The sequence below is a fragment of the Panthera pardus genome, unplaced genomic scaffold (genome assembly GCF_024362965.1).
Source record: "Panthera pardus isolate Hobbes unplaced genomic scaffold, ASM2436296v1 HiC_scaffold_6, whole genome shotgun sequence".
In the NCBI taxonomy this organism is placed as follows: Eukaryota; Metazoa; Chordata; class Mammalia; order Carnivora; family Felidae; genus Panthera; species Panthera pardus.
In genome coordinates, this window is record NW_026526991.1 from 104,866,981 (window position 1) to 104,890,557 (window position 23,577).

A 23,577-nucleotide genomic window follows, 5' to 3' on the forward strand; every position below is an offset into this window, starting at 1 on the left:
TTTTTTTTCCTTTTGCTTGTTTTGTTCTTTAAATTCCACATAGGAGTAAAATCACATGGTATTTGTCTGTGACTGACTTATTTTGCTTAGCATAATATTCTCTATTTCCATCCGCATTATTGCAAATTTCAAGATTTCATTCATTTTTATGGATGAATAATATTCCATTGTATACACACACGCACGCACGCATGCACACACACACACGACATCTTTATCCATTCATTAATTGATGGACACTGGGCTGTTTCCATAACTTGACTATTGTGGGTAATGCTGCATGTAAACGTAGACATTAGGGTGCATGTATCCCTTTGAATACCTAGTAGTACAATCGCTGGATCATTGGGTACTTGTAATTTTTTTTAAGGAACCTCCATACTGTTTTCCAGAATGGCTGTACCAGTTTGCATTCCCACCAACAGTGCAAGAGAGTTCCCTTTTCTCCACATCCTTGCCACCACCTGTTGTTTCTTGTGTTGTTGATTTTAACCATTCTCAGTGGTGTGAGGTGATATCTCATTGTAGTTTTGATTTGTATTTCTTTGATGATAAGTGACGATGAGCTTCTTTTCATGTGTCTGTTGACACTCTGTATGTCTTTTTTGGAAAAATGTCTAAGAAGGAAACTTCTTAACCTGATAAAAAATATCTATTAAACATATCTATTAAAAATTATACTATAATTTATACAGATAATTTATACTATAATTTATACAAATAAAACTGTTAAAGCATTTCTTTTAGGATGAGGAATAAAATAGAGTACGCACTGTCATCATATCTATTCAACATTGTGGTAGACATAGGCAATGCAGAAAGGCAAGCAAAAGTAACAAATATACAGATTGGAAGGAAAGAAAACAATTGTTTTCTTATTGTACATATGATGTGGTTTTGTAAATAGTAAATTAAAAACCTATAGATAAGAGCATTTAAGAAGATTACTAGAGACAGTATCAATATCAGTTGCATTTCTATAACCTGTATCAAAGAGAAAATTACATTTTAAAAAAAGGTGCTGTTTACTAAAACATTAAGAAAATCATATAAAGTGCCTTGGAATAAATATCATTAAAATGTTAAAGATTTTTGTGGTGAAAATTATAAACCTTTTTGAAATATGTTATAGTCCTAAATCTATGTCTCTTTCATGAACTGTTGTAGAACAGTGCCTGGCCTATGGTAGACTCAATAAATATTTTTTGCAGAAATTAAAAAATAGTTAAGCTTCTGAGAAGAGAAGGACTTGTTCTACTAGATATTAAGCCTTATAAAGCTATAGTTAAATTAATGTTTTGGTGTAAGAATGGACAAACTAGTGGATCATAATAGCATAGAAACATACCCATACTTATGAAAATACTTGATGACATGTCAAAGGTTAGGATAGAATGGATTGTTTAAAAATGGATGTTGGATGTCCCTATGGGGAAAAATGAAATTGGCCCCCTACCTCACACCATACACAAAAAAGCAATTTCAAGGAGTTTAAAGACCAGATGTTAAACACAATACTTAACACTCTTAGATAACTTTTCAGTCAGATAGTGTATAACAACCACAAAACAACAGCAAATTGTGATGGTTAGTTTTATGTGTCAACTTGCCTGAGACACAGGGTGCCCAGATATTTAGTCAACTTTATTGTACATGTTTTTGTGAGGGTATTTTGGATGAGATTAACATTTAAATTGATACACTTGAGTAAATCAGATTGCCCTCTCTAATGTGAGTGGCCCTCATCCTGTTTTATTCAGGCCTTCTGGTCAGTTGATTCCCCTCCCCCAAGTAAGAGTAAATCCTGCCTGATTGTGTTTGAACTGGGATATTGGCTTTTGCCTGCCTTCGGACCCTAATTGGAACACTGGCTCTTACTGAGTCTTGAGTTGGCGCCAGTCTTTGGACCAGAATTTCACAGCTATCTCTCTTGGGTCTTGAGCTTGCTCGTTTAGTTTGCAAATCTCGCACTTGTCAGATTCCATAATCTCATGAGCCAATTACTTATTTTATATATATATATACGTGTATATATATATATATACACGTATATATATATACGTGTGTGTGTGTTTTATAATATGAATGTTACACATTATATATAATTTCTTATAAAATGCACATCTTAATATATGTGTAACATTTTATATATTAGTATAATAGTTATAGTATGTTATATTAATGTAATTAATGTAATTACATCTAATTTTATTAACATTAATATAGTTTTTATATATATTTATTTATTGGTTAGGTTCCCCCAGAGAAACAAAACTAATGGGACATATATTGAATGAAATGTGTGTGTGTATGTGTATGTATGTATATGCATGCATATACAGCCCTACCTTGGAGATATTGCCAGTTTGGTTCCAGACCACTACAATAAAGTGAATATGGCAATAAAGTGAATCAAATAAATTTTTTGGTTTCTCAGAGTGTGTGTGTGTGTGTGTGTGTGTGTGTGTACATATACATATACATATAACATATAACACATAACATATACATATAACATATATATAATATGTTTTTGCTATATTGTGGTTTATTAAGTGTGCAATAGCATTATGTCTAAAAAGACAATGTTTGTGCCTTAATTAAAAAATACTTTATTGCTAAAAAATGCTAACTAGCATCTGAGCTTTCAGCAAGTTGTAATATTTTTGCTGGTGGAGATTGCTTACTTTAATATTGATGTCTGTGACTGATCAGGATGGTGGTTGCTGAAGGTGGGGGTGGCTGTGGCAATTCCTCTTTCTATTTTTTTGTGTTTTTTTGGACAACTTTCTAAGACCTTTATTAACAGGTACTTGCTCTTTGTTGACTTTTTTTGAAAAAAATCAAGTTGTAATCTTTTATTACAAACAGGAATGAGGCTTTTAACAATATTAGCTTGACCAGATATGAAGCAGTTTAAAAACCTTTAAGGGTGTATTGAGAAAAAAACAGGCTTTTTTTTTTTTTTTTTTAGCATATTTGCCATTACTAAAAAGAGATGTCTTTCAGCAAGAATAATAAAAACCCTGTGATGCTCCATAGATAATGCAGATAGTTCAAGTTATCTGATTAATGGGCAAAAAGCAAGCACTTAAAATCTTACACTCCAGTCTTTTGTTCATTTCTTATTGCCGGAATATCCTGTTCATTTCTTCTTGTTGGATGACTGACCCAGATGATGGTAGAGATGCTATACCAGCATTTACTTGGCCCTACCCTAGTCTGTGGGGCAGGGACCCAGGGGGAGGCAGGTGAATTCTGAGCTGGTGGATCATCTGCTTTTGTCTCTTGCCACCTTGTCGTTTGGGGTTTTTTGGGCATATGTGTAGGTAATTGAAGTTGTGGAGGTAGCAATATTGAGGTGACTGCTTACCTTGGGTCTCATCTTCCTGATTTCCTTAACTTCTTCATTGCTGTCCTCTCTGGACTGTCTTTGCTGAGGAGGCCCCCTGTGGAATTGTTGTCTATAACCCTGATACATACTCTGTCTCACTGGTCTACCTATTCTCCTGAATTCTGGTTGTCAGCACTTTGAGCACTTTTCCCTGCACAAGCAGATTGGAAGACAGTGGTTGATGCCTACAGGGTCTCCACATGAGTAAAATGGGAACTCTTGCCTGCAGTAGGGTCTGGCCTTGGGAGCACTCTCTGATCTCTCATGCTTTCCCCACCTTTACTGTTCTGGTAATTCTGCTGGTAATTGATGGAGGACCCCTGCACTGTGGATAGTGTCTATAATGCTAAAGTTTGATGCATATTTACTGCCTTGTAGTCGAGCTCCACCAAGGCCTGTAGCATTTGTTACCTCCTCACCCTTTGTCTTTCAACCACATCAGACTCTACAGTCTCTCCATCTCCCACACTATGAAGGTACTTCTTGGGGTTATTCCTCTTTATGGCAGTCAGGTGTACAAATACATCTTCCTTGGTGTCATTACTATTAATGAAACCATATCCATTTCTTACATTGAACCATCCTACTGTTACCAAAACCTTCTTGTACATGCTGGTGGGCACCCCGATGGGAGGCCACCATCACCAGCTGTGGGGTCAGGCTTCGCGTCAGCAGTGGTGGGGCAGGGGCAGTGGTTGGGTGACTGGAAGGTCTCCACTTTGCTGCTCATGGTTGCTGTGATGGTGACGGGGCTGGTTTTGGCAGCTGCAGCTCCTCCTGGGATGTTGATGGTGACTAGGCTAGAGTTGGTGGAGCTGCTCAGAGCTCTCTGAGGTCTGCTCTTTTCGCCCACTACCTATTGCAATTTCTTCAGATAAGAACACTGTGAAGTTTGCCACATCAGCTCTTTTTTCACAATTTCTCTGTAGCCTATGATGCTGTTTGGTAGCATTTTACCCACAGTAGAACTTTTTTCAGAGTTGGAGTCAGTCTTCTCAAAGTCTGCTACTTTATCCACTGAGTTTACATAATATTCTAAATCCTTTATTGTCATTTCACCTGTCTTTAGAGCATCTTCAGGAAGGAGTAGATTCCATCTCAAGAAACCACTTACTTAGCTCATCTAAAAGAAGCGACTTCTCATCTGTTCAAATTGTATCATAAGATTACAACAATTAAGTCACATCTTTAGGCTCCACTTCTAATTCTAGTTCTCCTGCTATTTTTATTCTATCTACCATTCCTTCCTCCACTGAAATCTTGAACCCCTCACAGTCATCCAGGAGGATCGGAATCAACTGCTTCCAAATTCCTGTTCAGGTTGATATTTTTACCTCTTCCCATGAATCACAAATGTTCTTACTGGCATCTAGAATGTTGAATTTTTTTCAGAAGATTTTCAGTTTTCTTGGTCCAGATCCATAGAGGAATTCCTATCTGTGGCAGCTGTAGCCTTTCCGAAATGTATTTCTTAAATAATAAGACTTAAAAGCTGAAACGACTTCTTGATGGACTGCAGGATGGATATTGGTTAGAGACATGAAAACAACAATAATCTCATTGTACGTCTCCATCAGAGCTCTTCAGTGACCAGGTGAATTGCCAACGAGCAGTCATATTTTGAAAAGAATCTCTTTTTTCTGAGCAGTAGGTGTCAACAGTAGACTTAAAATATTCAGTAGACCATGTTGTAAACAGATGTGCTGTTATCTAGGCTTTGTTGTTCCATTTATAGAACACAGAGCGCAGTTAGTATGATTCTTAAGGGCCTCAGGATTTTTGGAATGGTAAATGAGCACTGGCTTCGACTTAAAGTCATCAGAAGTGTTAGCCCATAATAAAAGAGCCTATATTTTGAAGCTTTGAAGATAAGCATTGACTTATCCTCTCTAGCTATGAAAGTCATAGATGGTATCTTCTTCCAGTATAAAGCTGTTTCATGTACATTGAAAATCTGTTGTTTAGTGTAGGCCCCTTTATTAATTATCAGAGCTAGATCTTCTGGATAAATTGCTGTGGCTTCTACATCAGCACTTACTGCTGCTTCACCTTGCATTTTTATGTTATGGAGACAACTTCTCTTAAACCTTATGAGTAGTTCTCTGCTGGCTTTAGATTTTTATTCTGCAGTTTCCTCACGTCTCTTAGCCTTCATAGAATTGAAGAAAGTTAGGGCTTTGCTCTGGATTAGGCTTTGTCTTAAGGGAACACTGTGGCTGGTTTTATCTTCTGTCCAGACCACTAAAACTTTCTCCGTGTGAGCAATAAGGTTGTTTCACTTTCTTATCATTCGTGTGTTCACTAGACTAGCACTTTTAATTTCCTTCAAGAACTTTTCCTTTGCATTCACAATGTGGTTGCTGGTGCAAGAGGTCTGGCTTTCAGCCTCTCTCAGCTTTGGACATGCCTTCCTCTCTAAGCTTAATCATTTCTAGCTTTTGATTTAAAGTGAGAGATCTGTGACTCTTTCTTTCACTTGAACTCTTGATGCCATTGTAGGGTTATTAATTGGCATAATTTCAGTATTGTTGTATCTCAGGGAATAGGGAGGCCTAAGGAGAGAGAGTGTGACAAGGGAATAGCCAGTTGGTGGAGCAGATAGAGCACACAATATTTGGCAAATGACGTCTGCTATCTTATTTGGGTGCAGTTTATGGTGCTCCCAAAAGAATTATAGTAATAACATCAAAGATCACAGATCACACATCACTATAATGTATAATAATAATGAAACAGTGGGGTGACTGGTGGCTCAGTCGGTTAAGCATCCAACTTTGGCTCAGGTCATGATCTCACTGTTTGTGGGTTCGAGCCCCGTGTTGGGCTCTGTGCTGACAGCTCAGAGCCTAGAACCTGCTTTGGATTCTGTGTCTTCCTCTGTCTCTGTTCCTCCCCATTCATGCTCTGTCTCTCTCTCAAAAATAAACATTAAAAAGATTTTTTTAAAAATAATAACAATGAAAAAGTTTGAAATACTGGGAGAATAACAATGTGACAGACATGAATTGAGAAAATGCTGTTGAAAATATGGCAACAGAAGGACTTGCTTGACACAGGGTCACCACAAAACTTCAGTTTGTAAAAAATACAAGGTCTTTGAAGCACAATAAACAAGGTATGTCTGTACACACACACATACTGTATTCAGTGTATATCCCATTGCTTCTCTTTCTCTTCAGAACTCTAGCACACCTATAATAATCATTTATTTCTTCATCACAAAGATTGGAAGGTTAGTAGAGTTGGCTTTGCTTTAGTCCTTGACTGGGTTGGCCGTGCCCACGTGGCTCTTTCTAGGACCCAACTGAAAGGCAGCAGCTACTCAGAATGTTGGGTTTTTTGGCAGTGGTAGAACTACAACCTAACTACATGTATTAAGAGCCTCAGCTTGTGTCTGAATTGTCATCCCAATGGCCTAAGCAAGTTATATAGCCAAGCCAGAATAAGGGTCATTAAAGGCAGTATACTCTGCCCATCATGATACTATGGGAAGGATGTAGATGAATACTAATAGTGTAGTGTAATGAATAATTGGGACCGCTAATTCAGTCTACTGAAGGCAGTACAAATTGGGGAATATCGTATGACCCTGGGTAGAAGAAGGATTTCTTTCTTTTTTTTTTTTTTTTTTTTTTTAATATATGAAATTTACTGTCAAATTGGTTTCCATACAACACCCAGTGCTCATCCCAAAAGGTGCCCTCCTCAATACCCATCACCCACCCTGCCCTCCCTCCCACCCCCCATCAACCCTCAGTTTGTTCTCAGTTTTTAACAGTCTCTTATGCTTTGGCTCACTCCCACTCTAACCTCTTTTTTTTTTTTTTTTCCTTCCCCTCCCCCATGTTTCTGTTATGTTTCTCAGGATCCACATAAGAGTGAAACCATATGGTATCTGTCTTTCTCTGTATGGCTTATTTCACTTAGCATCACACTCTCCAGTTCCATCCATGTTGCTACAAAAGGCCATATTTCATTTTTTCTCATTGCCACGTAGTATTCCATTGTGTATATAAACCACAATTTCTTTATCCATTCATCAGTTGATGGACATTTAGGCTCTTTCCATAATTTGGCTATTGTTGAGAGTGCCGCTATAAACATTGGGGTACAGGTGCCCCTATGCATCAGTACTCCTGTATCCCTTGGATAAATTCCTAGCAGTGCTATTGCTGGGTCATAGGGTAGGTCTATTTTTAATTTTCTGAGGAACCTCCACACTGCTTTCCAGAGCGGCTGCACCAATTTGCATTCCCACCAACAGTGCAAGAGGGTTCCTGTTTCTCCACATCCTCTCCAGCATCTATAGTCTCCTGATTTCTTCATTTTGGCCACTCTGACTGGCGTGAGGTGGTATCTGAGTGTGGTTTTGATTTGTATTTCCCTGATAAGGAGCGACGTTGAACATCTTTTCATGTGCCTGTTGGCCATCCGGATGTCTTCTTTAGAGAAGTGTCTATTCATGTTTTCTGCCCATTTCTTCACTGGGTTATTTGTTTTTCGGGTGTGGAGTTTGATGAGCTCTTTATAGATTTTGGATACTAGCCCTTTGTCCGATGTGTCATTTGCAAATATCTTTTCCCATTCCGTTGGTTGCCTTTTAGTTTTGTTGGTTGTTTCCTTTGCTGTGCAGAAGCTTTTTATCTTCATAAGGTCCCAGTAATTCACTTTTGCTTTTAATTCCCTTGCCTTTGGGGATGTGCCGAGTAAGAGATTGCTACGGCTGAGGTCAGAGAGGTCTTTTCCTGCTTTCTCCTCTAAGGTTTTGATGGTTTCCTGTCTCACATTCAGGTCCTTTATCCATTTTGAGTTTATTTTTGTGAATGGTGTGAGAAAGTGGTCTAGTTTCAACCTTCTGCATGTTGCTGTCCAGTTCTCCCAGCACCATTTGTTAAAGAGACTGTCTTTTTTCCATTGGATGTTCTTTCCTGCTTTGTCAAAGATGAGTTGGCCATACGTTTGTGGGTCTAGTTCTGGGGTTTCTATTCTATTCCATTGGTCTATGTGTCTGTTTTTATGCCAATACCATGCTGTCTCGATGATGACAGCTTTGTAGTAGAGGCTAAAGTCTGGGATTGTGATGCCTCCTGCTTTGGTCTTCTTCTTCAAAATTACTTTGGCTATTCGGGGCCTTTTGTGGTTCCATATGAATTTTAGGATTGCTTGTTCTAGTTTCGAGAAGAATGCTGGTGCAATTTTGATTGGGATTGCATTGAATGTGTAGATAGCTTTAGGTAGTATTGACATTTTGACAATATTTATTCTTCCAATCCATGAGCAGGGAATGTCTTTCCATTTCTTTATATCTTCTTCAATTACCTGCATAAGCTTTCTATAGTTTTCAGCATACAGATCTTTTACATCTTTGGTTAGATTTATTCCTAGGTATTTTATGCTTCTTGGTGCAATTGTGAATGGGATCAGTTTCTTCATTTGTCTTTCTGTTGCTTCATTGTTAGTGTATAAGAATGCAACTGATTTCTGCACATTGATTTTGTATCCTGCAACTTTGCTGAATTCGTGTATCAGTTCTAGCAGACTTTTGGTGGAGTCTATCGGATTTTCCATGTATAATATCATGTCATCTGCAAAAAGCGAAAGCTTGACTTCATCTTTGCCAATTTTGATGCCTTTGATTTCCTTTTGTTGTCTGATTGCTGATGCTAGAACTTCCAGCACTATATTAAACAACAGCGGTGACAGTGGGCATCCCTGTCGTGTTCCTGATCTCAGGGAAAAAGCTCTCAGTTTTTCCCCGTTGAGGATGATGTTAGCTGTGGGCTTTTCATAAATGGCCTTTATGATCTTTAAGTATGTTCCTTCTATCCCGACTTTCTCAAGGGTTTTTATTAAGAAAGGGTGCTGGATTTTGTCAAAGGCCTTTTCTGCATCGATTGACAGGATCATATGGTTCTTCTCTTTTTTTTTGTTAATGTGATGTATCACGTTGATCGATTTGCGAATGTTGAACCAGCCCTGCATCCCAGGAATGAATCCCACTTGATCATGGTGAATAATTCTTTTTATATGCTGTTGAATTCGATTTGCTAGTATCTTATTAAGAATTTGTGCATCCATATTCATCAGGGATATTGGCCTGTAGTTCTCTTTTTTTACTGGGTCTCTGTCTGGTTTAGGAATCAAAGTAATACTGGCTTCATAGAATGAGTCTGGAAGTTTTCCTTCCCTTTCTATTTCTTGGAATAGCTTGAGAAGGATAGGTATTATCTCTGCTTTAAATGTCTGGTAGAACTCCCCTGGGAAGCCATCTGGTCCTGGACTCTTATTTGTTGGGAGATTTTTGATAACCGATTCAATTTCTTCGCTGGTTATGGGTCTGTTCAAGCTTTCTATTTCCTCCTGATTGAGTTTTGGAAGAGTGTGGGTGTTTAGAAATTTGTCCATTTCTTCCAGGTTGTCCAATTTGCTGGCATATAATTTTTCATAGTATTCCCTGATAATTGTTTGTATCTCTGAGGGATTGGTTGTAATCATTCCATTTTCATTCATGATTTTATCTATTTGGGTCATCTCCCTTTTCTTTTTGAGAAGCCTGGCTAGAGGTTTGTCAATTTTGTTTATTTTTTCAAAAAACCAACTCTTGGTTTCGTTGATCTGCTCTACAGTTTTTTTAGATTCTATATTGTTTATTTCTGCTCTGATCTTTATCATTTCTCTTCTTCTACTGGGTTTAGGCTGCCTTTGCTGTTCTGCTTCTATTTCCTTTAGGTGTGCTGTTAGATTTTGTATTTGGGATTTTTCTTGTTTCTTGAGATAGGCCTGGATTGCAATGTATTTTCCTCTCAGGACTGCCTTCGCTGCATCCCAAAGCGTTTGGATTGTTGTATTTTCATTTTCGTTTGTTTCCATATATATTTTAATTTCTTCTCTAATTGCCTGGTTGACCCACTCATTCGTTAGTAGGGTGTTCTTTAACCTCCATGCTTTTGGAGGTTTTCCAGACTTTTTCCTGTGGTTGATTTCAAGCTTCATAGCATTGTGGTCTGAAAGTATGCATGGTATAATTTCAATTCTTGTAAACTTATGAAGGGCTGTTTTGTGACCCAGTATATGATCTATCTTGGAGAATGTTCCATGTGCACTCGAGAAGAAAGTATATTCTGTTGCTTTGGGATGCAGAGTTCTAAATATATCTGTCAAGTCCATCTGATCCAATGTATCATTCAGGGCCCTTGTTTCTTTATTGACTGTGTGTCTAGATGATCTATCCATTTCTGTAAGTGGGGTGTTAAAGTCCCCTGCAATGACCACATTCTTATCAATAAGGTTGCTTATGTTTATGAGTAATTGTTTTATATATCTGGGGGCTCGGGTATTTGGCGCATAGACATTTATAATAGTTAGCTCTTCCTGGTGGATAGACCCTGTGATTATTATATAATGCCCTTCTTCATCTCTTGTTACAGCCTTTAATTTAAAGTCTAGTTTGTCTGATATAAGTATGGCTACTCCAGCTTTCTTTTGGCTTCCAGGAGCATGATAAATAGTTCTCCATCCCCTCACTCTCAATCTAAAGGTGTCCTCAGATCTAAAATGAGTCTCTTGTAGACAGCAAATAGATGGGTCTTGTTTTTTTATCCATTCTGATACCCTATGTCTTTTAGTTGGCGCATTTAATCCATTTACATTCAGTGTTATTATAGAAAGATATGGGTTTAGAGTCATTGTGATGTCTGTATGTTTTATGCTTGTAGTGATGTCTCTGGTACTTTGTCTCACAGGATCCCCCTTAGGATCTCTTGTAGGGCTGGTTTCGTGGTGACAAATTCCTTCAGTTTTTGTTTGTTTGGGAAGACCTTTATTTCTCCTTCTATTCTAAATGACAGACTTGCTGGATAAAGGATTCTCGGCTGCATATTTTTTCTGTTTAGCACACTGTAGATATCGTGCCAAGCCTTTCTGGCCTGCCAAGTTTCAAAGGAGAGATCAGTCACGAGTCTAATAGGTCTCCCTTTATATGTGAGGGCACGTTTATCCCTTGCTGCTTTCAGAATTTTCTCTTTATCCTTGTATTTTGCCAGTTTCACTATGATATGTCGTGCAGAAGATCGATTCAAGTTACGTCTGAAGGGAGTTCTCTGTGCCTCTTGGATTTCAATGCCTTTTTCCTTCCCCAGTTCAGGGAAGTTCTCAGCTATAATTTGTTCAAGTACCCCTTCAGCACCTTTCCCTCTCTCTTCCTCCTCTGGGATACCAATTATGCGTATATTATTTTTTTTTAGTGTATCACTTAGTTCTCTAATTTTCCCCTCATACTCCTGGATTTTTTTATCTCTCTTTCTTTCAGCTTCCTCTTTCTCCATAACTTTATCTTCTAGTTCACCTATTCTCTCCTCTGCCTCTTCAGGCCGAGCCATCGTGGATTCCATTTTGTTTTGCATTTCGTTTAAAGCGTTTTTCAACTCCTCGTGACTGTTCCTTAGTCCCTCGATCTTTGTGGCAAGAGGTTCTCTGCTGTCCTGTATACTGTTTTCAAGCCCAGCGATTAATTTTATGACTATTATTCTAAATTCACTTTCTGTTATATTATTTAAATCCTTTTTGATCAGTTCATTAGCTGTTGTTATTTCCTGGAGATTCTTCTGAGGGGAATTCTTCCGTTTGGTCATTTTGGAGAGTCCCTTGCGTGGTGAGGACCTGCAGTGCACTTCCCCTGTGCTGTGGTGTATAACTGGAGTTAGTGGGCGGGGCCGCAGTCCGACCCGATGTCTGCCCCCAGCCCACTGCTGGGGCCACAGTCAGACTGGTGTGTGCCTTCTCTTCCCCTCTCCTAGGGGCGGGATTCACTGTGGGGTGGCGTGTCCCGTCTGGGCTACTTGCACACTGCCAGGCTTGTGTTGCTGGGGATCTGGCGTATTAGCTGGGGTGGGTAGGCAAGGTGCACGGGGGCTGGAGGGGTAGGCTTAGCTCACTTCTCCTTAGGTGATCCACTTCAGGAGGAGCCCTGTGGCAGCGGGAGGGAGTCAGATCCGCTGCCGGAGGTTTGGCTCCGCAGAAGCACAGAGTTGGGTGTTTGCGCGGAGCGAGCAAGTTCCCTGGCAGGAACTGGTTCCCTTTGGGATTTTGGCTGGGGGATGGGCGGGGGAGATGGCGCTGGCGCCTTTGTTCCCCGCCAAGCTGAGCTCTGCCGTCCGGGGGCTCAGCAGCTCTCCCTCCCTTTGTCCTCCAGCCTTCCCGCTTTCCGAGCAGAGCTGTTAACTTATGACCTCCCAGACGCTAAGTCGCGCTTGCTGTCGGAACACAGTCCGTCCGGCCCCTCCGCTTTTGCCAGCCAGACTCGGGGGCTCTGCTTGGCCGGCGAGCCGCCCCTCCGCCCCGGCTCCCTCCCGCCAGTCCGTGGAGCGTGCACCGCCTGGCCGCCCTTCCTACCCTCTTCCGTGGGCCTCTAGTCTGCGCTTGACTCCGGAGACTCCCTTCTGCTAATCCTCTGGCGGTTTTCTGGGTTCTTTAGGCAGGTGTAGGTGGAATCTAAGTGATCGGCAGGACGCGTTGTGAGCCCCGCGTCCTCCTACGCCGCCATCTTCCGGAACTGCTCGAAGAAGGATTTCTTAAACAGGATGTAAATGTCACAAATCTTAAAGGCTTAACGAATTTGTTTATATTAAGATATTTTTGATCATACAGAGATACCATAATGAAAAGGAACACATAGTGTACAAAGTGGGAGAAGTAATTTCCTAAATATTTAATTGATGAAATGTTGGTTTCTGAGAATATATGTTTAAAATTCTTCCAAATCAACGAGAATAAGAAAAGCCAGTGGAGGCAGGGGGAGGGGCAAAGATTTGAGTGGCAAAGAAGCAGCAGCACATATGGTCCCTAAACAAATGAAACATGTTTAACCATACTGGTTATTATTGAAGTGATGAAAGAACTTGATAAAATATTTCTTGAGAAATTTATAAAGAGGAAATCAGGTTATTGCTATCTGCACCCGGTGATCAATGTTGTTGCTAAAAGTTGGACAACCGTTATGTGTCTCTCCATATGCTATAACATGAAGTACACAACTTTATTTGTGGAGTACTGTTGTTAAAAAGACAAATTGAATCTCAATCTAATGAAGACTTTAGATATAACTTTCATTTTATAGGAAACATGAGAACAAGAGGAACAGCATAAATAGCACCATAGAAAAAATAACCGACTGAACCCAATATGTGGGGCATTCTATAGGATATGTGACTCAATTTTGTCATGAAGCTAATGGCATGGAAAATTAAAAATGTTAAGCAATATGGCAGTTGTCCAAGCACCTTTGAGTCAAAAGAATATCCTTTCCTCATTGAATTGCCTTTACATTCTTGTCAAATCATATTGCCATAACAGAGTTTATTTCTTGACTCTCAGTTCTTTTTTTTTTTTAATCTCTTTTTCCGTTCTTATGCCAACACTACCTTGAAGTTTTGTAGTAAGTTTTGAAGTCAAGAAGTAAGAGTCTCCCAATTTTATTTTATTTTTTTCAAGATAACTTTTCTTATTCTGGCTCCCTTTCATTTTCATGTGGATTTTAGGATCAACTTGTCACTTTCTGCAAAAAAAGACAGAGTTTTGATAGGGATTATGGTGAACCTGTGGATCATTTTGGGGAGTATTGTCATTTTAACAATATTAAGTCTTTCAATTGGTGAATGTGATGTTTTTCCATTTATTTAAATATTCTTTAATTTCTTGCCGTAATCTTTTAGAATTTTCACTATACATGTTATGCATTTTAAAAATTAAATTTATACCTAGTTATTTCCTTCTTTTTGATACTATTTAAAAAATTTTTTTTTACATTTATTTATTTTCGATAGAGACAGAGCACAAGTGGGGGAGGGGCAGAGAGAGAAGGAGACACAGAATCCAAAGCAGGTTCCAGGCTCTGAGCTGTTAGCACAGAGCCTGATGCGGGGCTAGAACTCACAAACCACAAGATCATGACCTAGGCCAAAGTCGGATGCTTAACCGACTGAGCCACCCAGGCGCCCCATTTTCTGATGCTATTTTAAATGGAATTGTTTTCTTAATTTCATTTTTGGAATGTTTGTTGCTTGTGTATGGATAGACCATTGGTTTTTGTGTATTGATCTTGTATTCTGCAACTTTTGTATACTTGTTGATTATAATTTTTTAGAGGATTTCTTAGCATTTTTCACTATATAAGATTATGTCATTTTCAACCAGAAAAAGTTTTGTCTTCCTTTCCAACATGGGTACCTTTTAATTTTTTGTGTATTCTAATTTCCCTGGCTATTACTTCTAGTACAATATTAAACAGAAATGGTGAGAAAGGACATTCTTTCTAGTCTTGTTCTTGGTGCTGGCCTTAGAGGGAAAGCATTACGTTTTTCATCATTAAAGAGTATATTAGCTGTGGGTTTTTCATAAATGCCCTTTATCAGGCTGAGAAAGTGTTTGTTTTTTGGGTTTTTTTGTTTTTGTTTTTTGTTTGTTTTGAGAGAGCGTGTGTAGAGGCAGAGGTGTTGGGAGGCAGAACAAGAGAGAAAATCTTAAGCAGGCTCCACACCTAGGAAGGAGCCGAATATGGGGCTTGATCTCACAACCATGAGACCATGACCTGAGCCAAAATCAGGAGTCGGATGCTTAACTGATTGAGTCACCCAAGCACCCAAAGAAAGGTTCTTTGTATTTTCTTGACTGTTTCTGTTATGAAAGGTTGTTAGAAATTGCCAAATGCTTTTTTTCTACATCTCCTTAGATAATCATATGGTGTTTTTGTCCTATATTCTATTAATATGGTTTATTGCATTTATTTTTTATGTGTTAAACCAACCTTGCATTCTTAGGATAAATCTCAATTTTTAGATCTTACTGGGTTTGATTTTTTTAGCATTTTAGTTTGATTTTAGTTTTTGAATACCTTCTGTATTCAGAAGGTATATTCTTATGTAGTTTCCTTTCTTGTGATATATTTTTCTTGTTTTCTCATAAGGATTTCTGTGTCATGATCCCTTTTTGCCATGATTCCCATTTCTCTTGCTTTCTGGCCTAAATTGTGTAAAGTTCACCTTTTGTACATTTCTTGCCCAAATCTAGAATCAGCTGTATTTTTAAGGAGCCCTTTCAATTTAGTGGGAAACTATAGCCTGGGTGCTGTGGTGTTCAAAGTTGTTGGCTCTCATTGCTTTTAATTCCTGAGTGGTGAGTTATATAGGTGTATGTTGTCCTTTTGGTTCAGAAATACACACATAGAATAGGTCCCTTTTTTACATGAAAAAACATAATGTTGGATGAAATAAAGTCAGGAGGCTCCATTTATACAGTGTTCATAAACTTAATAGAATAAAGCAGTGATTTATTTTTAAATACATACGAAAGGCAAAAATAAAGAAATGGAAGAGATTAAGTAACAAATTAAGAATGGTAATGACCAGAGTGCCTGGGTGGCTCAGTTGGTTAAGCGTCCAACTTCGGCTCAGGTCATGATCTTGCAGTTCGTGAGTTGGAGCCTGCGTCGGGCTCTGTGCTGACAGCTCGGAGCCTGGAGCCTGCTTCGGATTGTGTCTCCCTCTCCCTGTTCCCCTCCCCTGCTCACGCTCTGTCTCTCGCTGTCTCTCAACAATAAATAAACGTTAGAAAAAAAAAAAAGAATAGTAATGACCTATCATAGGGGACTTGGGGGATACAGTTGGATAATTGCACTTATAAAGCTAGTGAGTATAAAAGATATAAAGTATAAAGGATAGTGAGTATATAGATGGGTGTATTGCTCTTGGTTCTGGAATATATACATATTCCTTTTTTATATACATATAACATTTCACATTGCTTATTCGTTAAATTTTAAGGTGTTTATGAACAATATGAAGCATTGTCAAATTATCTTTTCTACAGTTTGTAAGTAGTTTTTACATAATTTCAGATCTTTTGCCAGTAGGCTGAAAGTGCCTTCCTATCGTGGCTGTAAAAGTCCTCCTACTGTTCAGAGTGCTGACTTAGTTGGATATCCAAATTGATAAAAATGATATTTGACCATGCAACTGTATTTATTCAGTTGCATATATATTGTAGCTCTAAATGTGAAACATGTAATTTAATAAAAGATTTAGAAGAAAGAATCTTTCCATGATCTTGTGGTAGACAAAATTTTCTTATCCAGTATACAAAAAGCTCTGAACGTAAAAGAAATATAAATGAAAAAAATTAGTTAGCTAAACCCCATTAATATTAAAAACTAGTTTTTAAATTATTTTTAATTTAAAAAATTAAAATGTGGATATACCTACCTTCCAGGTATTATGCTAAGTGAAATAAATTAGAGAAAGACAAATACTGTGTTATCTAACTTATATATGAAATTTAAAACAAAACAAAATGAATACAGACTCACAGAAAAAGACATGAGTCTTGTTACCAGAGGTAGGAGGTGGGATGAGTGTGATGTGGAGGAAGGTAGTCAAAAAGCACAAGCTTCCAGTTATAAGATAAAATAAGTAGTAGAGATGTAGTGTACAACATGATGACTGTAGCTAATAGTGCTCTATGATAAACGTAGGAATGTTGTTAAGAGAGCAAATCCTAAGAGTTCTCGTCAAAAGGAAGAAATCGGGGCACCTGGGTGGCTCAGTCGGTTAAGCATCTGACTACGGCTCATGTCATGATCTTGCAGTTCGTGAGTTCAAGCCCCGTGTCAGGCTCTGTGCTGATGTCTCAGAGCCTGGAGCATACTTCAGATTCTGTGTCTCCCTCCCTCACTTCCCCTCCCTTGCTTACACTCTGTTTCTCTCTCTCTCAAAAGTAAATACACATTAAAAAAAATTTCAAAAGAAGGAAATTAGTTTTTTTCATTCTTTTCTTTTTATTGTATTTATATGTGACGATACATGTTAGCTGACCCTATTGTAATCATTTCACATATAAATATGTAAATCAAACCATCATGCTGTGTGCCTTAAAACTACACAGGGATTGATGTATGTCAATTATTTCTCAGTAAAACTGGAAAAAAGTTTTTTGGTTTTTTTTTTAATCAAAAGTTCCTTCAGTAAATTTTGCTATTTTCACACAGTGGAATTCCTATCTCATAGACATAACACATGAGTGAAGAAAATCTGTACTTAAAATTACATTCTATGTAATTCCATTTGTATAAACGAATAAGCAATACTAAGGTAGAATGCTAGAATAATGGCTACTCTTCATCTGGAAAGGGGATATGAGATGCATTTCTGGGGAACTCTTCATATTCTGTTTATAAGTCTGTGTTCTGATTACACAGGTGTGTTCAACTTAGAGAAAATTCTTCAAGTTGGATTTTTCATTTGTGGATTTTTCTGTATTTGTGTTGTATTTCAACAAAAAGCTTACCAAAAATTTTAGAGTATATATAAAGTGGACTTCCTATTTGTATAGAAAAGGAGGAATAAGTTGTTTTTATATGCTTGCTTATGTATATACATAATATCTAAATTATATAAGAAACTGATACCATGCCTTGCTTGGAGTAGTGAAAGATGAGAGGGAGATTTTTTTGAGATTTAAGGTGAGTTCATCATAGATGGACACATACCACACTTTATTAGAGCTTCTATAAAGGGTGCTGTCCATTACTGATTTTCTGTTACAAGAACGTACCTTGGTATATCATTTCAGTTCAGTTTTAAATAAGATTTTACATGAATTAAACTGATTAAAATGGAATCATCCTTACTGGTAGTTTTCTAAAGGGTGGATAGTGATTTATATTTATGCAAAGCTTGTAGATATGTCAATTCATATATATTCTTACAACAGTTATTTTCAAGCTATTAGCTGAGAATTAACTTGATCACTTCTGAAAATATACACAAAGTAAGGTGATTCAGGTGCCAAAACACTAAATGTGTCTGTTTGCTATCACTGTTTAGCAGCTGTTACCAATCAACGTGGAAACTTTGGTTGGGTATAAGGCACTAACTTCCTGGGGTCTGTTAACAACTCTGATTTGTTATATTGCAGTTTTGTCTCTACACTGTTCTCAGTTTTAGTATCACACAAGTTGGTTTTATGTAGGAATCAGTGAATGGCAAATCCCCCACCTCTTCCTCTGAAAAGGCTTGTTGTCACCAAAATTATTTCTTGGCAAGCAGCAACCTGACATAAACTCTTGTGATTGGTGCAGTTGGCTGGTTGATTACCTGGTTCAGGTTGATTTTTGGTATTAACACATTTTTGCCAGCATATATTTTCCTTCCGAATTAAAATGAACATGTCTATTTAAGTAATTCTGATTTGGACACCACCCAGCTTGAGTGGAAAAGATGGATGAAGTACATACTGTGTTCTCTTAGTTCCTTGTGTTTTAGAGTTCTGTCTTCTTTCCCTCAGGATTTTTTTCAAATCTTTTTAAAGCATTCGGTCTCCTCTGTTTTCTCTCTAGGTGGTTATGTATTTTTCTTTTTTTCTTCCTGCCTTCCTTGAGAAAACTCTACCTACCTGGCTTTAGAGCAAGAAACTGTCTGATTAAATTCTAGCTATTTCTTCAAAAAGAAATTTTTTAAAGGTGTAAACAGAAAAATTTTTGGATGAATAAAAATGACTTATGTATGTTTATACTGAGTGTTATTATAGTCAAGTTTATGTCTTAAAATCCTTATAGAAATATTTTCTGTGATTTTGTTCCTCTCTTTTTATCTGTGTTATACTGTTATTTTCATGAGTATTTGTGGACCACTTCCAAATCTTCAAGAGGGACTAACTGTGGCAGAGTGTGACTTCTTGAACTGATGCCTTATATGCAATTGTGTTTATCAAAAAGGAAATGAAGTTCTTTTTGGTGAACCTGAAAGGCATTACAGTGGAGGGAAGACCAGAGATTTATTTCTTTATCTGGTATATTCTTTTTTTTTTTTTTTTAATTTTTTTTCCAATGTTTATTTATTTTTGGGACAGAGAGAGACAGAGCATGAACGGGGGAGGGGCAGAGAGAGAGGGAGACACAGAGTTGGAAACAGGTTCCAGGCTCTGAGCCATCAGCCCAGAGCCTGACGCGGGGCTCGAACTCACGGACCGCGAGATCGTGACCTGGCTGAAGTCGGACGCTTAACCGACTGCGCCACCCAGGTGCCCCTATCTGGTATATTCTTGATATATTTGTTTGATCCAGAAAGAGTACAGAATTTTTGATGTGTGTGTGTGTTTTTAATTTGTAGACCCAGAAATTGCCCGTTACTTTGCTCCTCTGTCTTTAATTAATCAAAATGTTCAGTTTTGTTTTTTTTTTTCCATACTTACCATAGGTGGAGGAGTTACTGATGGCCATGGAGAAAGTAAAGCAGGAACTGGAGTCCATGAAAGCAAAGCTGTCCTCTACCCAACAGTCTCTGGCAGAAAAGGAAACTCATTTGACCAATCTTCGGGCGGAGAGAAGAAAACACTTAGAGGAAGTTCTGGAGATGAAGTAAGTGTTTATAATCTTCCTTTTCAGGTATATGCATAGTAGAAAACCTGTTTCTCATTACTTTCATCCTCTGGCCCTACTTATTACTCCTAACACATTTAGCTTAATTTTAATGTAAACTTGTATTTCTCCCTAGAACAAATTTGGAACAAATTCTGGTCAAAATAGAATTATTTTTGCCTCCATTGAATTTTAAAGTCCTCGTGTGTGTGTGTGTGTGTGTGTGTGTGTGTGTGTGTAACCATATCCAGTTGCATCTCTGAAATTTCTAAAATTGTATGGAAAATTCAGCCATTATTTTTGAGTTTACTGAGGAACATGACTGTTGGTTCTGAGGTCATATGATAGCTAGGGACTTTTTTAAAACATTTTTTATTATAACCACTTCTGAAAGTATGTAAAAGTAGAGAGAATAGTATAATGAGCCCGTATGTACTTATCCTCCATATTTAAGAGCTAACAGTTTGCCACATTCTCCAATTTTTACAAAGTCGTCAATTTTAACAGAACTTTGATGTACATCATTTTCCTACTACTCTCCTGAGATAATCTGTAGTGAAGCATGTGCATGTCTGCTGGTACACAATAGATGCTTTTCCTTCATTGTGAACTTTGGAGCTCTGGTTTCTTTCTCTTTAAAACAAATATGTCTCTTTTGAGAGTTCAGTAGTACTTTCTCCTTTATTATTCCCAACCTTCACCTCTGTGTCGTCATCCTGCTCCCAGGTTTTATGAAAAATTTATCCTGGGATAGCTTGGTTACCTTCTTTACTTCAACAGCTACCTGTATTTTTGTTGTCTTCCCTTCTATTTCAGAAGAGATATTCTCTCTCCTTCAGCAGCTTCTGGCAGCTGTCTGGGCAGCTTCTGGTCTCTGTCACAGGTTTTAAGCCCAGGTCCACAGCTCTGCAGCCTTCCTTTGTTAATTTTCTCTCATATAATCTGTGCTCACTTTCTATTAGTTTCTTCTTCTCTCCATAAATACTGGGTCTCTTTGACCTATGATAAACAAACTTCTCAGACCAGCTAGTGCTTTAGGCTAATATCCAAATTATAGACTAGAAGAGGACCTTACCATTATACCTTAGTGTGAATTTTCCACGGCACATGTGATATTCTGATAGCAACCTAAGAGTCAAGGAAGAAATTCTTGTGGTGTCACCTGCATTTATGGATTTTTAGACCACAGTGCAAGGTTAAAAGATTCTAACCTTTTAGAAAAGCATTACAGGTGACCTGCTCTTGGAAATGATGCATACTTGAAGCCAGAAATAAATCGACATGCTTGGGAGAATGGAGAGAGAGGTTAGGGTTCTGAGTATCATCAGGACAATAAAAGTTTGTGAATATGCTTCTTAGGGAGCAGTTAGTGAAGGAAATATAAAACAAGTTTTTTGTCACTGGTGGTTAAAATTCAAAACCTGATATTTTGGAGATGGAGTAATAGAGGTAACTTTTGGTGATAAAGCATACAATCATTTGGGTTTAAGAGATCTGGGACCCATTACTGAAAACATGGTAGGAGTTGAGAAGCAAATTAAATCAGAGCCCAAAGTAATTAAGGAAATGGACGAATGATGGATATAATGTTGTGGAAAACCAAGTATCACATGTGATCTTCCAAAGCAGAAACAGCCCTCACTAAAGTAACAGTGTGTAAGTTTTGTTTTGTTGTCTCCATGTACTTGACTTCACCTGTCAGATCTTTCCTACTAAGTACAAATCTGTATATAGCAAAATAGTGATGTATTTGTATAGAAATTTTCCTTTATTATTAGGACCTTGCAAAGACATGAAAGAAGTTGTAAAAGAATGTTTGACTTCAAGCTATGAAAAGGAAGTTGCAATTTTTTTTTTTCTTTTTTGGTACCACAGTGCTACACTCTGTTTTGAACTTCACTTTCCAAAGCAGGTCAGAGATTACATTTCTGAAAAATATTGTGATTAGCAAAACTATTTTTGGTGATGTCAAGCACTCACATAATAAGACAGGGATAAAAGATTATGTAGAGAAATTTGTAAGTAGTATTGAAATTTAATACACATTAAATGAAAGTTCTAGAAATAAAGTGCTAAAACCTGGCTCTGATAGATGACCTCTCTTTTTTTTTAATGTTTATTTATTTTTAGAGACAGAGAGCACGCGCATGAGCAGGGGAGGGGCAGAGAGAGAGTCTGAAGCAGGCTCCAGACTCTGAGCTGTCAGCACAGAGCCCGATGCAGAGCTCAAACTCATGAACCATGAGATCATGACCTGAGCTAAAGTTGGACCCTCAACCACCTGAGCCACCTAGGCACCCTTATATGACCTATCTTTTTTTTTTTTTTAATTTTTTTTTTTTAATGTTTATTTATTTTTGAGACAGAGAGAGACAGAGCATGAACGGGGGAGGGTCAGACAGAGGGAGACACAGAATCTGAAACAGGCCCCAGGCTCTGAGCTGTCAGCACAGAGCCCGATGCGGGGCTCGAACTCACGGACCACGAGATCATGACCTGAGCCAAAGTCGGCCACTTAACCGACTGAGCCACCCAGGTGCCCCATGACCTATCTTTTAAATCACCTTCTTCCATAGCTCAGAATATATTCTGTGGTATCATGATGTTCTTAGTCAGATTTTTCATAAGTTTGTGTCATGCAGATTTGCCAACATAAAGTTTTAAAAGTAGTCCTTGCTTTAATTTGCACTTAAATTTCCCCTTGTTGTCTTTTAGTTTCATATGTTAGTAAAATTGTTGTTTAATACCTTCCTTTTAATAAGTTCTCTCAGCACATTAGACCTAATCCTCTATCCAAATATTGTTAAGAGAGTGGTGGTTTTATTAGCAGATCCTCTCTGTTTGCACTGCCCTGTAAGCCAACCCACATGGCACTACCAAGTCTGTGAAGCTGCAGGTATTTTATTCTTTCCCCTAGAACAGTGAATTGAATTCCCTATTTTTTTTTTTAGTGTAAATTTCCAGGGGCACCTGGGTGGCTCAGTCGGTTAAGCTGCTGACTTCAGCTTGGGTCATGATCTCACAGTTCATGAGTTTTAAGCCCTGCATAGGACTCTGCTGTCAGCATGGGGCCTGCTTCAGATCTTCTGTCCCCCTCTCTCTCTGCCCGTCCCCTGCTTGTTCTTTTCCTTCCCCGCCCCCCTCAATAAATAAATTTTAAAAATGTAGATTTCCAAAGTATGCATACTTATAAATGATTCATAAAACCTCAGTTGAAAACTACAACATAAGTGTAATTATACACAAAACACTATGGTTGACATATAGTGGGTTCTAATGCAGTGAGCTTTTGATTCATTTTCACTAATGTAGCTAACCAAGACAATAGCCTTTCTTCTGCTATATTCTGGATTCCTTTTCTCCATATGTTGAACAAGTTCTGCTAATCTGTCCTCATTTGAGCTTATCTCAGTTTCTACAACTTTGCTCAGAATTTACTTCATTCTTTTGTCAATTTGTAAGATGTTTACTACGTCCAACTAGTTCTACATGATACCTGCCTCTAATTACTTGTGGCAACTAGGAAGAACATACTTCCTGGAATAAAAGAGCCTGAATCAGAACTTATTAGCTCTATGACTTCAGCAAGTTCTTTAACGTCTTGGTGCCTCAATCTGCTCATTTTTAAAATGGCAAGTAATGGGGCATCTGGGTGGCTCAGTCAGTTAAGTGTCCAACTTCGGCTTAGGTCGTGATCTCACGGTTTGTGCATTCGAGCTCCACATTGGGCTTTGTGCTGACAGCTCAGAGCCTGGAGCCTGCTTCAGATTCTGTGTCT

General features: G+C 38.2%; 1 protein-coding gene across 13 annotated transcripts in view; it reads left to right on the forward strand.

Moving 5' to 3' along the window:
* ERC1 (ELKS/RAB6-interacting/CAST family member 1) overlaps nucleotides 1-23,577 on the forward strand; it is a 516,510-nt gene that overhangs the window by 268,921 nt on the left and 224,012 nt on the right. For all 13 annotated transcript variants that reach the window (XM_019464949.2, XM_019464947.2, XM_019464955.2 and 10 more), the window contains one exon: nucleotides 19,639-19,799. In XM_019464949.2, coding sequence (XP_019320494.1) covers nucleotides 19,639-19,799 — 161 coding nt within the window. The remainder of the gene's footprint in view (nucleotides 1-19,638; nucleotides 19,800-23,577) is intronic.